Genomic DNA, 12067 nt, shown 5'->3' with positions numbered 1-12067 from the left:
TATTTTGGTTAATTATCTCTTTAGGTATATGTTCTATTTAAGTATATTATAAAAGGTTACTCATTCTTTTAATTATATCATATTTTTCATTTGGGGGCACTAAATGTACTTGAACGCATCTACACTAACGCCCAAAAATGAGTTTCAATTTTCAATTCAATTTCAACCCCCTCCCCCTCTGTCTTCTTTCTCCGGCATTCTTTTACCGATTTCTCTACTCTGAGCGTTAAAGATGAAATTATTCAAAATTACCCTTTCTCTACTCTGAGCGTTAAAGATGAAATTACTCAAAAGTGATCCTCAATATTGCGCTCTTGGTGGATCCGCGTGAAAGCCCTTGCCTCAGTTTTTGGGTCCCATTTCAAAGTCGTCTTCCTTGCAAAACTTCCTGTCATAGTCATCAGGAGCCATTAATGGAGGATTCCGTCGGAAAAAGTACCGAACCGGAAATGGGACTCTCTGGATACAGAGACTCCGCCGGTGAGACGGTCTGCGACAAAGACATTTTCATCCTCTCCGGGCAGAGTAACATGGCTGGCCGCGGCGGCGTAACGCATCACAAGAAATGGGACCACGTCGTCCCCCCGGAATGCCTGCCCGACCCTTCAATCCTCCGCTTCTCCGCCAAGCTCCGGTGGGAGGAAGCCCGCGAGCCGCTCCACGCGGACATCGACAGCCGGAAGACCTGCGGAATCGGCCCCGGAATGCCCTTCGCTCGCGGCGTCCTGGGTCGGTGCGGTGGCACGGTGGGGCTGGTGCCGTGCGCGGTGGGAGGGACCCAGATCGCGGAGTGGGAACGCGGCAGGCACCTGTACGAGGAGATGGTTCGGCGGGCTAGGGCGTCGAGGGAAGAGGGGGGACGGATCAGGGCGCTGCTGTGGTACCAGGGGGAGAGCGACACATTGTCCAAGCAGGCGGCGGAGACGTACAAGGGCAACATGGAGAGGCTGATCCGAGACGCCCGTTCGGACCTCGGCTTGCCGGATCTTCCGATTATCCAGGTTCGAGTTCCTAAATAGATAATTATTACTAAGGCCATTGTCGCCAGAAATGAAAATAAAAATAAAAAATAAAAAATAATATGTAGGTTTTGTGTGAAATGAGAATGCAGGTGGCGCTAGCGTCCGGGGAAGAGCGGTGGAGGGAGGTGGTGAGGGAAGCTCAGCTGAAGATGGACGTCCACAACGTTGTTTGCGTGGACGCCATGGGCTTGGAGCTGAGGGATGACCATCTGCATTTGACCACCAAGGCCCAGGTTGAGCTAGGCAGAATGTTGGCAGATGCGTATTTGGACAACTTTGCAGGTTAGAATAATGTTTGTAGCAAGTGTTATGTTTTAATTATTCTTCAAATAAGCGATTACATGCACATGAATATGTAAAATATTAAGATTATATGTTGTTTGCCCTTCACCCTCACCCTCTTGCTCTCGCTTTCGTATTTTGTGTCAATCCCCTTCCCCCTTGTCGAATGCAAAGGGTCCCTGCTAGTAATATAATTTAGGGATAGTTTTGCTTGGTGACTCATGAACGAGTAATAATAATTACCTTTCCCATTTACCGGTTGATGGCAACTAGAACTGATAATGACATCAATTATATATAACAACACATATATCTATAGATATATTACACGGTCTCACATAGGCCATTTGAATGTGCCCCTCACACACCGGCCGATTCTGCTGTCTTCTTCTCTTTAATACTCCCTAGTTTAAATTTCTTTTTGAAATAAGCCCTATCGAACTAAAATAATTTTTCATGGTAATTTTTTTTTAATATTTTATTTTACTAATAATTTATGTATAATAATATATAAAATTAATTATTAATTTTTATTTATCTTCCTGAAAAAACAAGACACTACTATTTTCTATATAATTTCCTAATAAGGTACTTATAGGATTTTTTTTGAAAGTTTCTTGAAAATATCTATTCTAAAAAAATCATTTCTAACTTTTTTACTGGAATAAAAATTTCTAACCAGGGGCACTAACGGTATAGATACTACTGGAACAGCTAATTGATCTATTAAAAAAACAAAAAATTGGTGCCTAACTCTAATCAATATAAAACAGCCCCAGCACAAGAACATATTTTAGCGGAAACCATTAGAAAAGACCGTGGCCAAAATATGCAGCCGTGCTCAGAACGGCGTTGCCTTCTAACTGAAAGCATCTAATTTCCTTGCTTTTCCTAGATCTAGTGGCCGGAAATCCTCCAACCGTAGATTGGACTTCATTCGGATCTCATTTAAAATCAAATCCCCTTTCTCTCCTCTTATTGCCTCCAGAATGCTAACAAGAACATCCGCTGCAAGCCCACTCCCCACAAGGCTTCCGGGCTCTTCACCTCCTTCAAGTATTAATCTTCCAACCTCCCTAAAAGGAACCACATTTTCTAAAATAATTTTCGAAAATATGCGTCCCAGCTGCTCAGTGGCCTTTGGGGAATCAGTAATAGCATCCTCCAATGTAGCGAGAACATACTCAAACCTGGCAAGGAAATAGATTTTAGAATATATATATACCACTATGTTGGATTGCGGTTCAATGTAATCTGCTTACCCTTTGATTAGCTGTGATTGACTTAACAAGCCATCTTCAGACTTGCACAGATAAACGAGAAGTTTTGCTAACACATCTCTATCAATGTCATTTTTCCTGTCAAAGGAATCAACCACCCAGAGCATGACCATCTCAGGATAGAATCCTGGAGATTTCAAGTCCTTGATGCATAAACAAACTTCCTCTTCATTCCTAGCACTGAAACCCAAACAGACAAAATTGTTAGCATACAACTCAATAATGACAGTTATTTGCAGTGTCTCTACTAAATAGCATGTAAAAACAGGAAAAAGACTCCTGTGTACCTATAGAATTCCCTTATAGCAGCAATGGACATATCCTGCAACTTATCTTCAGAAATTTCTGAATCAACTGGACACTGGATCACAGAAGAACTCCCTGCTGTCTGACTCATGGCAGGTGAGGTTGGCCTACGATCTGGATTCTTCAGATCCATGTTCTGGGGACTTGATTGATCAAAAGCATGTGAGCCAACAAATCTGTCCGTTGCATATCTAGGCATAGATTCTTCTTGTGGATTAGAGTGCCGGTCTGATGCAGCACCATGACCAACAGGACCTGCTCCTGTTCTTCTTTGATCAGCAACACCAGCAGAGAGCTCAGTCAAAGCAACACTTGACAATATAGGCTGCTGTCCGCGAATTGACATCCCTCTTCCAAGACCACCTTGAGGACCGAGGGTTATAGAATCATCATCCATGGGCCGTTGAGGCAATGGAACAGACAGCATCCTACTCTCATATAGGCCTCTATCATCCGTCCGAACATTTTGTGCACCATATCCACGTAGTTTACTCGGAATAGTACGTCCACCCATCTGCTGGTGCCCTGGATAAGACAACAGTGATGGTCCCCGAGGGCCATAGTCCACTGTTGATTGGCTCCTTCTGGCTGATGAACCCATGCTCGGTCCACGAGACAGTTTACTTGATTGCAGTTGTCGTTCTTGAGCCGCATCTCTATGAACTTCCTCAATTTTCTTAGGTCCCTCTACTTTCCTTCTCTGCTGCCATCCATTCTTCCTCAGATCAATGGCATCTTGCAGCATGAATCTCATCCTAGAAGACAGCACCTGATTTGTTGACAACTTGGCCATTCTGTCAAAATATGCATCCATGTAGTCCTTGGCTTTTGGATGATCTATCATCTCGCCAATTGTACTCATCAACTTGCAGAGAGCCTCTACATCTTCTTCGTCAGGGTTTTGATACTGACCCAGCAACTTCTTAATGCATTCATGCATGATTCTCTCTGTCAGCATTTTTTTCTTATACAATTCCCCAATTAACCGGATGTTCCCCAACATCCTTCGCCTTGCCTTGATTCTCTTCTCCTCTCTTTCCTCCTCGGACTGTTTATTATCTCCCTCCTCAACTCTGTCAGCTTCAGCCTGCTCTCTTTCCCCTCTCTCAAATTCCTCCTGGCATTTGTTCAAGAGCACTCTTTTGAAAGTGATCTTTTCATTGTCCTCGTTAAAGTCAGGCAACTCACCAGCAAGATGGAAACAGAAGTTAGCATACATTTCACAGAAAGTGGGCTCCATCAAAGCTTTGTCAAAAATCTGTGAGATGACACCCGTTAGGGTCGCAGCATTATCAATGTTGACGGCTTTGACCTGCTCAAAAAGTTTGTCAAAGTTTTGTGGTGTAAGTTTATTCAAAATAGACTTTAGCTGCCTTTGCTTGGACTCTTCCTCATCCGAAACTGCACCAATTTCATACTTCCTATCTGCCTTGTGCATAATTTGCAACGGAGATTGAGGAGAAGATATCAAGCCTTTCTGAACAGCACTAGCCCACTGCCACCTGTTTGCATCGGGGCTACTTCGGGACATTCCCCCCTGGGGGTACAATGCTGGACCCGACAGAATACCACCAACATGCTGACCGGAAGGTTGCCCACGTGGGTGCCTTAAAACCCCATTACTGCCACCTTGTCCAGGTCGGAGGTTTGCAACTCCACCCCCATGAACATCAACACGTGAGTCCCTACCAGATGAAAAAGGACCAGGTGATTTGCTCCATTTGTCATCATCCATACTACCACGGCGGTCAACCCTAGACCCTCCACCAGAACGGTCAATGATCCTACCACTATTTGGATATGGATCACGGTCAACAAGATGAGCACTTCCAACTGGTCCAGTCATCAAAGCATCAGCTATATCAAATCTTATCTCAAAACCTAACGGAAGTTCAGTCCATTGTTTCGACAAGGTCAAGAGAAAATCTCGTGAGTACTTTTTACCTATTACATCACTTCCATCAGGATTCTTCAGGACACCCTGAATAAGTTCCCCATTTTCCAATCTCTTAAGTTCTGGAGTAGAGATTTCCACATCTTCCCAATCATCCAGCTCATCCTTACTCTGCCCATCTTCGTCACCAGTTACAAGATCCCTCTCATCGTCATCATCGGGAAGTACCTGCTTTGACTCTATTGTTCCATATTTGTCTGCACTTCCAGCACTAGCTGCAGCAGCCTCTTGCTGCTTCTCCTCTGGACCCTTAAATGCATTATAAAGATCAAAAGTAGTCCCAGCAGCATCAGCTTTCATCAAAATTTTCCTTTTCTTTTTCCTTTTCCCAGCAGTTGCCTTTGGCTTACTCTGCTCCAAAAGCACCTGGAGCTTAGATCCTGGAACAGAAGTAGAACTTGCACTGCCAATGGAGCTTTGAATTTCAGATGATACAGAAGCTACAACAGGAGCTTCCACAACTGCTGTTTCTTGATAAGTTGTTCCTTTGTCACTTATGATTTCAGAGGCATCAGCTGTCATTGAATCAGGTTTATCTTTGTGAACATTGGTGGACAAATAACTGGAAGGAGCAGTTCCAGAGCTGTCAGTATGTGAAACTATTGCTGCAGGGTTAACTAAACCAGTAGATATCCGGTCAACTTCAGATCTACATTCCATTGATAGCACCATGTTATTACCCATCTGCTCCGCTTCTGTGTTACCTGACTCTTCAGAAACATCTATTTCCTCAATACGATTGTCAACAGGTGGAATTTCTGAAACCTCACATCCAACTTCAGAATACTTCTCAACAATTGAACTACTACAATTCTCTTCCTTAAGGGCACTATCCACACATTTAGATGTTGCCACCTCATCGACAGAACCAGAAGGGTTTGATGGCTCACAGGAACCTCCCTCACTAACTAGGCTTTGATCCGTCTTTTCTATAGAGATACGATCATTTTTAGAAGAATAATGTGGTACTTCCATGGCATCGATTGTAACTCCAAATGTTTCTGCAACAGCAGGAGTTGCTTTACCATCTCCTGTTTTAGTTGGTTCAACTAAAGAAGAAACACCATCCTCTGAATCAGGAGAATGGTCAAAGGGCCCGGCAGAGGTCGATCCTGCTAACTTTGGAGTTTCTAAGCTTTCAAGACTTCCACAGGCTGGTGTCTGGTTTACCACAGTCATGTTATTACTCCTGTTACTGTCCCTTGAAACCTTATGCAAAGATGAACTCATGCCATCTCCATCTTCAGAGAGATCTGCCTGCAGCATCAAAGATTTAGTGTCCAGAAGTTACTAAAAGTACAGAGGAAGTGATGTAATAAGAAAAAAATAATTTAATACAATAAAATCAAGTAATTAAATCACCAGATCACCAGAAGTCCAATGTCTGCAGTGATTACCCAATTTTCACATCATGTAATACCTGATGCTCATGCTGCACATGCTGGGTTTCCCTTTTGCTTGGCTTTTTCTGCTGATCCTTGAAGGAGTCAGACCTTTTGATAGTTTCTTTCCTTCTGCTCTCAGAGGAGCCCACAACATATGCAGACCCCTTGCTGACATATTTGGACTGCTGACTGAAATCTTCTGAGCCTATCTCATTTTCCCTGGACTGAACCAGAAGATTGGATTCCACCAGCTTATTTTGTATTTTAGGCAACTCAACCGTGCTTGAAGGTGCAGTTGTCGTCACCATTGAGGTTCCACTAACCTTCTCCGAGAATGAACCAACAGCAGGCTTCACTGTCGACGGGACCGAAACTGATGGAAGTGGAATTGAAATTTGATCAGAGTCCGTGCTCACATGCTCGGGGGTCCCATGTCCCCGATGTTCAGATTTATTAAGAGGTGAAGGATTCACAGTAGATGGATTCATAAACGATACAGACTGCCCCCCTTGACCAACAGCAAAATTATATCTCATAGCAGAGGAACTGGGAGTCACTTGAGTGCTTGTGAGGGGAAGAGAAGAAGAAGTCTGAAAGAAGATAGAGGCAGGGTTGTAAGCATTTGGCTGCCTGGATGCATAGTAATTGATTGGATGAGCAGGAGAAAAAGATGGAATGGGCTGAGATTGAGGTGGCATATGTGGGTTAGACCTTGGTCCCGTGTGTCCACTATCTGAATATGAATAAGTTCTTTTGTCAAGCCTCAGCTCTTCATGAGTGTCAGGGTGTGTTATCTTCACAGTAGTTTTGCGGGGAGCAGAGAATTTTCCAGGCTGCAGGGGAGGGAACTGTGGAGCCATTCCCATTCCCAAGTTATTCAGCTGTGGTGCCATCTGATGACCTATTTGAGTTGCAAATCCTAGTCCTTGGCTCTGGTGCATCATTCCCTGTGGTGGCAAAGGGTGAGACTGGAGACCTGGAACAAACACAGGTGCTTGTACTTTAGCAGCATTTCCCACTGGTAGTGGCATCTGCATTTGAAATGAGCTGGCCATCACACCTTGTGGTTGGATCTGTGCACTGGGACCACCAAATTGTAAAGGGCCTTGTGGTTGCTGATATGACCTCCCCATGGACATTCCAGACATAGGATGTATGGAAGACTTTTGATTTGTAGTAGCTTCAGGAAGTTGTACATGTGCATCTCTCTTGACCTGGCTGGGAGAACAGACCTCAACAGTATTGGACTTACTAGCAACACCCATATCCTTCCTTGACTGTTGCTGTTTAGGAACAGCAGGCACAGCTGTGATGGAATCTTGACAAGCCTGCAGAACAGAATGAAGGCATTGTAAAGAAGAGCATGATGAAGATGATGAATTTCATTATTATGCAGCATATAAATCAACATAAAATATCCAAATTCTCCATCAAGATTTGAAAGCAGCAGAAGCTAGGTGAAAATAGCTTACATTTACAGGGTATATGTTTATTTTTTTCAAATTCAGGATTGGTAGTAAATTGTAGGCAAATATAAATCAATGTATAACACCCAAACTCTCCTCTAAGCTATGATTTAAAAAATAAGAAAAGAGAAGAGAAGGTGAAAAAGGGATACATTTTGTTAAAGTTGGGTGGTCAAGGTCCATCCCAAAATGACTACCTAATCTAGGAAGTCTCTTCCTAGCTAATAACCCAAGATCTTTCTACTTTTTTTTATCCATATGGGACTATTCTGAACACATTTAAAGGTACCGGTTTCTTTTCTCAACATCAGCATTGGTAATAAATAGTCAGCAAATAAATTTATATATGTGTATATTCAGGTGTAAAGAAATGATAATTGATTATTGCCACAAACTTAATCACCAACTGGGCATTCCCACATTTGAAAAAAATGCAATAACTGACTATTGTAAAAAAATCTTCAGAAGCTGCACTTCAAGACCGTGTAAATTTCATTTTCTTAAAAAGTATACTCGCGCTGCTTCTAAAAGAAAAAATATTTGTCATCAATTTGAAGCACATACATGCCAATCAAAGAAACGTAGTATGTCCAAAAATATTTTTCCATCAATTTTCAGCCCCCAAAAGCCTTATACGAAACACTTTAAGCAACATTTATTAAGCTAGAAAAAGCCAAGTCTACTCTCAATTGGCTTCACGCCATCATCATCATCAAAGCACCACTCCAACTACTCATGGTTCCAACAGGAATCCTTTTCCTCCATTTTGATCTATCATAGCAGGTCTACTGTAAGATTGCCCTCCCTAGACCTTCCCCACTATCTTCTTCAATACCACTTTCAATCTTCCTCTGATTCTTCCCAGTCAATCAGATGAGATAACTAACATGCACCAGGCAGATGCATAATTATGTCAACGAAATCACGTTGAAAACATCTAGAACAGCCTTTTGACTTAAATATTGGCATCAATCCAAAATATTATCATGAGCTTGTACCATAGTTTACTAGTAATACATTTGATGAGATTTTTGAAATCATATTTGACAATTGTCCATCCTCTAACTTCCCTTGCTACTCACAAATCTAAATACTTCAGTCTAAAACACTCTAATATCACACTAATTTTCATCTCATAGGTTCTGTGTATCTTACAAGGCAATAGGTTCAAAAAGTGGTTGTTTTGTGATATAATCATGGTTTGCTACCCAAACAACAATTATATACATGAGTTACCCGTAATTCTCATCAGGCAATCAGGTATGGAACAAGACGGAGCCTTATGAACACCTGCCTGGTAAAATTGAATAAATAATGCTATTGTACATGACAAGATGTAATGTTGAAATGCAAAGTAATGAAAACTTAAGAATTTATATGAAAAAAAATGTTCATACTGCAATAAGTTGACAAGTGACGGAGTAAAAACAGAACTAAAATCATCATCATCATAACACAAGACAGAGGGAAGGGGGAGGGAAAAGAGAGAGAAAGGAAAAGAGAAGAGAAGACAGCAATAAGACCAAGAACCTGGTTGCGCTTTTGCTCATCCAAATTAGGTGGAGCTGAGCTGGTACGGGCAGGTATCTACAATAACATAAAAGCACAGGAAAATCCTCAACATGGACTAAGTAGAAAACACCAAAAAATAATGAGCCATCCAAGATCAATGGGCAATCAAGAAAGAACCCACAAAAAACTTTAACAAGAAAAGAAATCATTCAGATGTATTTCAGACAAGTTAACTAAGAATTATAAAAAGGCATTTTCATGAATATTAGTAGTCAAAATAGGTTAAATGTGAAAAGTACAAGGTCGTAGCAAAAAAAAAACATACTTGCATCCCATTCATGAATCCAGGACTTAAGCTTCCAAATTGAAGAGGAAATGCTCTTGAAACATCTCCTGCATAAAATGTTATTGGAAAAAAACATGGTTAGGATAAGATGGTCAGGTTGAAACATTTGGAGGAAACAACAGTGTGATTTTACATAATAACAACAATTAAAATACAGAAGAACAAATAACAGAAACAGAACATGAGTTGAACATTAGGGAAGATGTGAGCGAAGGAAAACAGTGGTATCAGAAAAAACTTTATCCAAAAAACAAATCTACAGCCAATGCATATTCCTTGAGCAAATAAAACAAAACAAACGCAGTGAAGCCAATAGAAGAAATGTAAAGAGTTGAAACTACCTTTGGATGGTGTAGCAGGAGAAGAAGAATCAGATAGTCCAGACCCCAATTTAGACAGAGGGGCTTTAGGAAGTGCCCTGGAATTTTTGTTGGCTGAAGTATCAATTGGCTTGTTATGAACCAAAACTGCTGCATCCGACTGTCCTGTACAAATCCAATTACCGTATCCAGTAAAATTATAAGCCAAGATTAACAAATGTAATCTCTTTTGTATTTTTAAAATAAAATTTCCAGTCACTATACTCTTTGTCAAAGGGATGGGTAGAGAAAAAGATGACGTTCTGTCATTAGTTGAATGCAATATCATACCAAGCACAGAGGATTGGGCATGTCCGCCATTCTGCAAAGGACCGGCAACAGAAACGGCAGTGTTCAGTTCGAGATTTCCTCCCGGTGCATCCGGCTTAGAATTCCCTCGTCCATTGTTATTGGAGTTCTTAAAACTGAACACCAAACATGACAAATGTTAAACATCGCACAATACCAAAAAAAATAAAAAGGAAATCTCCGAGTAAAATCCAGACAGTTGTCATATTCAACAAAAGTAACGCAGAAGCGATTCCTATACTCATCTTCCCCGGAAAAAAATTAAAAGAACAAAACGAAAACGAAATAAAGGTATCACCTGCGGTTGGAAGACAGAGACGCGGAGGAAGAGGCAAGGGGTTCAGGCGCGGTCGCGGAGCCGCTGCCCTTCCCACCGGCGCCGGAGAAGCTCCTTTGGTAGGAAAAGTTACCGGATCGGCCGGGTTTCCTCAACTGCGCCTCACTCTTATCCGCCCGAGATTGATTGACGGACATATATCTGACACTAGTTCCTGCTTCTTCTGCAACCAACGAAGACGAAGAGCCACAAGAAAGATAGATCAATCAAATCCATACCGAAAGCATAAATCACAAATTCCAGAAATTGCACCAAAATTCGTCATCAAAACAAAAATTCACAACAGAGCAGACACTAATACAATAAACACCCAAAATTAAGGTGACTCATCTTACCGCGTAGTTTTCGATGATGGCAGCTTCACAGAACCAACAGAAAGAAGCTAGGGTTTCCTTCAAATTGCAGAGAGATATGAAAGAATGGCGGGAATCGTTACGAGAGAAATAAGAACTGATGGATATAAAGAAAGAACAAAACCACTCGAATCAAGAACTCTCAGCAGCAGAGAAAGAAACCGGGATAAAAAAAAAAAAGGGAGAGAAAGAGAGAGAGAGTTGCTTTTTAAGTTTTATACAACGAGCCAGCAAGACGGTCAAATGTAGGTTTTTTAAGGTTAAGTAAAAAGCTGGGAGGTCGCACTCCTCGCTCTTCCTTAACCCGATTAATTGGACAATATTGTCTCTCGCTCTTAAAGTTTTTAATCATCTCGGTCGGGTGTCCGGAGTCTGCAGCCGCTTGGCAAGTACCGACACCAATAACCGACTTACCGGGAGGAGAGTCCTTCGTAGAGTATGAGAACTGAGATACAATAATTGTGTGCTCTTCCTGTAGAACCGCATCCATTTTAAGCACTAAACGGGAACTCATGGACCCGAATAATCCGATGAACTCTTCGGGCTCACGTGAGGAATCCGGCTCTGGATCCGAAACATACAGCCCAAAAGGAGAGGCCTGTGGCATCCATTAAGCCTCCTACGAGGCCATGCCATGTCTCACCTAATAAGCTGGTTGTGACACCTATTAGAATTAGAACCTGATTATTTTTTTATATATTATTAATGGCTATTTTGTACCCATTTTCTTGATTATTGACTATCTATCTTGAAAACCCTGATTTGTCTCATCCTTTCTTCAACAATTCGTGTGAGGCTTCACATATATCTAAGTATATAGTCATGTTGGAATTCTAATAATTTTTTTTAAGGATTTGTATGTTTTAAGAACCCAATCATATGTTCCTTTGAGTCATTTATTCTATACCTGGTTACTTGATTATCATTTAATAGACAATTTTTTATGTAATTTCTCTTATAACTGATTTTTCTCATTCTTCAATAGTTGGGAGTAATTCGTGCAAATTTATGTATGCATATGATTGGACCTCAAGTAATTTTTTTTAAGCATTGTGTTTTTTTTCAAATATCTAGTTATATTTTTATGACATTTAATTTAGAGTTATTCTATACTTACTCGATTACTATTTAATTTTAAATTATTTATGTAAATTCT

General features: G+C 41.3%; 2 protein-coding genes across 4 annotated transcripts; one reads left to right on the top strand and one right to left on the bottom strand.

The window, feature by feature from the left end:
* The first annotated feature begins 300 nt into the window (after positions 1–300).
* Positions 301–1418, top strand: LOC137951944 (probable carbohydrate esterase At4g34215). Its single transcript, XM_068798943.1, has 2 exons — positions 301–1001; positions 1112–1418. Exons 1-2 carry the CDS (start codon positions 414–416, stop codon positions 1307–1309), a joined length of 786 nt encoding a protein of 261 aa, XP_068655044.1. The 5' UTR covers positions 301–413; the 3' UTR covers positions 1310–1418.
* Positions 1419–2095: 677 nt separating this feature from the next.
* Positions 2096–11077, bottom strand: LOC137951077 (eukaryotic translation initiation factor 4G-like). 3 transcript variants are annotated; one of them, XM_068797648.1, is made up of 11 exons: positions 10894–11077; positions 10520–10721; positions 10204–10337; positions 9895–10038; positions 9533–9600; positions 9226–9282; positions 7290–7557; positions 6265–7205; positions 2872–6101; positions 2567–2764; positions 2096–2494 (listed from the first exon to the last, which is right to left on the bottom strand). In XM_068797648.1, the coding sequence occupies exons 2-11, from the start codon at positions 10693–10695 to the stop codon at positions 2164–2166; spliced, it is 5547 nt and encodes a 1848-aa protein (XP_068653749.1). In that variant the 5' UTR covers positions 10696–10721; positions 10894–11077; the 3' UTR covers positions 2096–2163. The 3 variants fall into 3 exon arrangements, with proteins under 3 accessions (XP_068653749.1, XP_068653748.1, XP_068653750.1); XM_068797647.1 differs by having other exon boundaries at positions 6265–7557; XM_068797649.1 differs by lacking the exons at positions 10520–10721; positions 10894–11077 and having other exon boundaries at positions 6265–7557; positions 9895–10033; positions 10204–10319.
* Between the last annotated feature and the right edge of the window lie 990 nt (positions 11078–12067).

The sequence above is a fragment of the Aristolochia californica genome, unplaced genomic scaffold (assembly GCF_029961685.1).
Source record: "Aristolochia californica isolate CCGP_79_NKW_82.1479 unplaced genomic scaffold, dmAriCali1.0.hap1 SCAF_15, whole genome shotgun sequence".
NCBI lineage: Eukaryota > Viridiplantae > Streptophyta > Magnoliopsida > Piperales > Aristolochiaceae > Aristolochia > Aristolochia californica.
Note: the sequence above shows the minus strand (reverse complement) of the source record. Positions and strands in the feature narration are given on the sequence as shown.

Excerpts from the sequence above, each read along its gene's own strand:
- LOC137951944 (XM_068798943.1), top strand. The coding sequence starts at position 414 with ATGGAGGATTCCGTCGGAAAAAGTACCGAACCGGAAATGGGACTCTCT. Across the intron at positions 1,002-1,111 it reads CGGATCTTCCGATTATCCAG|GTGGCGCTAGCGTCCGGGGA; the intron begins GTTCGAGTTCCT and ends ATGAGAATGCAG.
- LOC137951077 (XM_068797647.1), bottom strand. The coding sequence starts at position 10,695 with ATGTCCGTCAATCAATCTCGGGCGGATAAGAGTGAGGCGCAGTTGAGG. Across the intron at positions 2,765-2,871 it reads GCTATAAGGGAATTCTATAG|TGCTAGGAATGAAGAGGAAG; the intron begins GTACACAGGAGT and ends TTTGGGTTTCAG. Across the intron at positions 2,495-2,566 it reads CAATCACAGCTAATCAAAGG|GTTTGAGTATGTTCTCGCTA; the intron begins GTAAGCAGATTA and ends TTTCCTTGCCAG.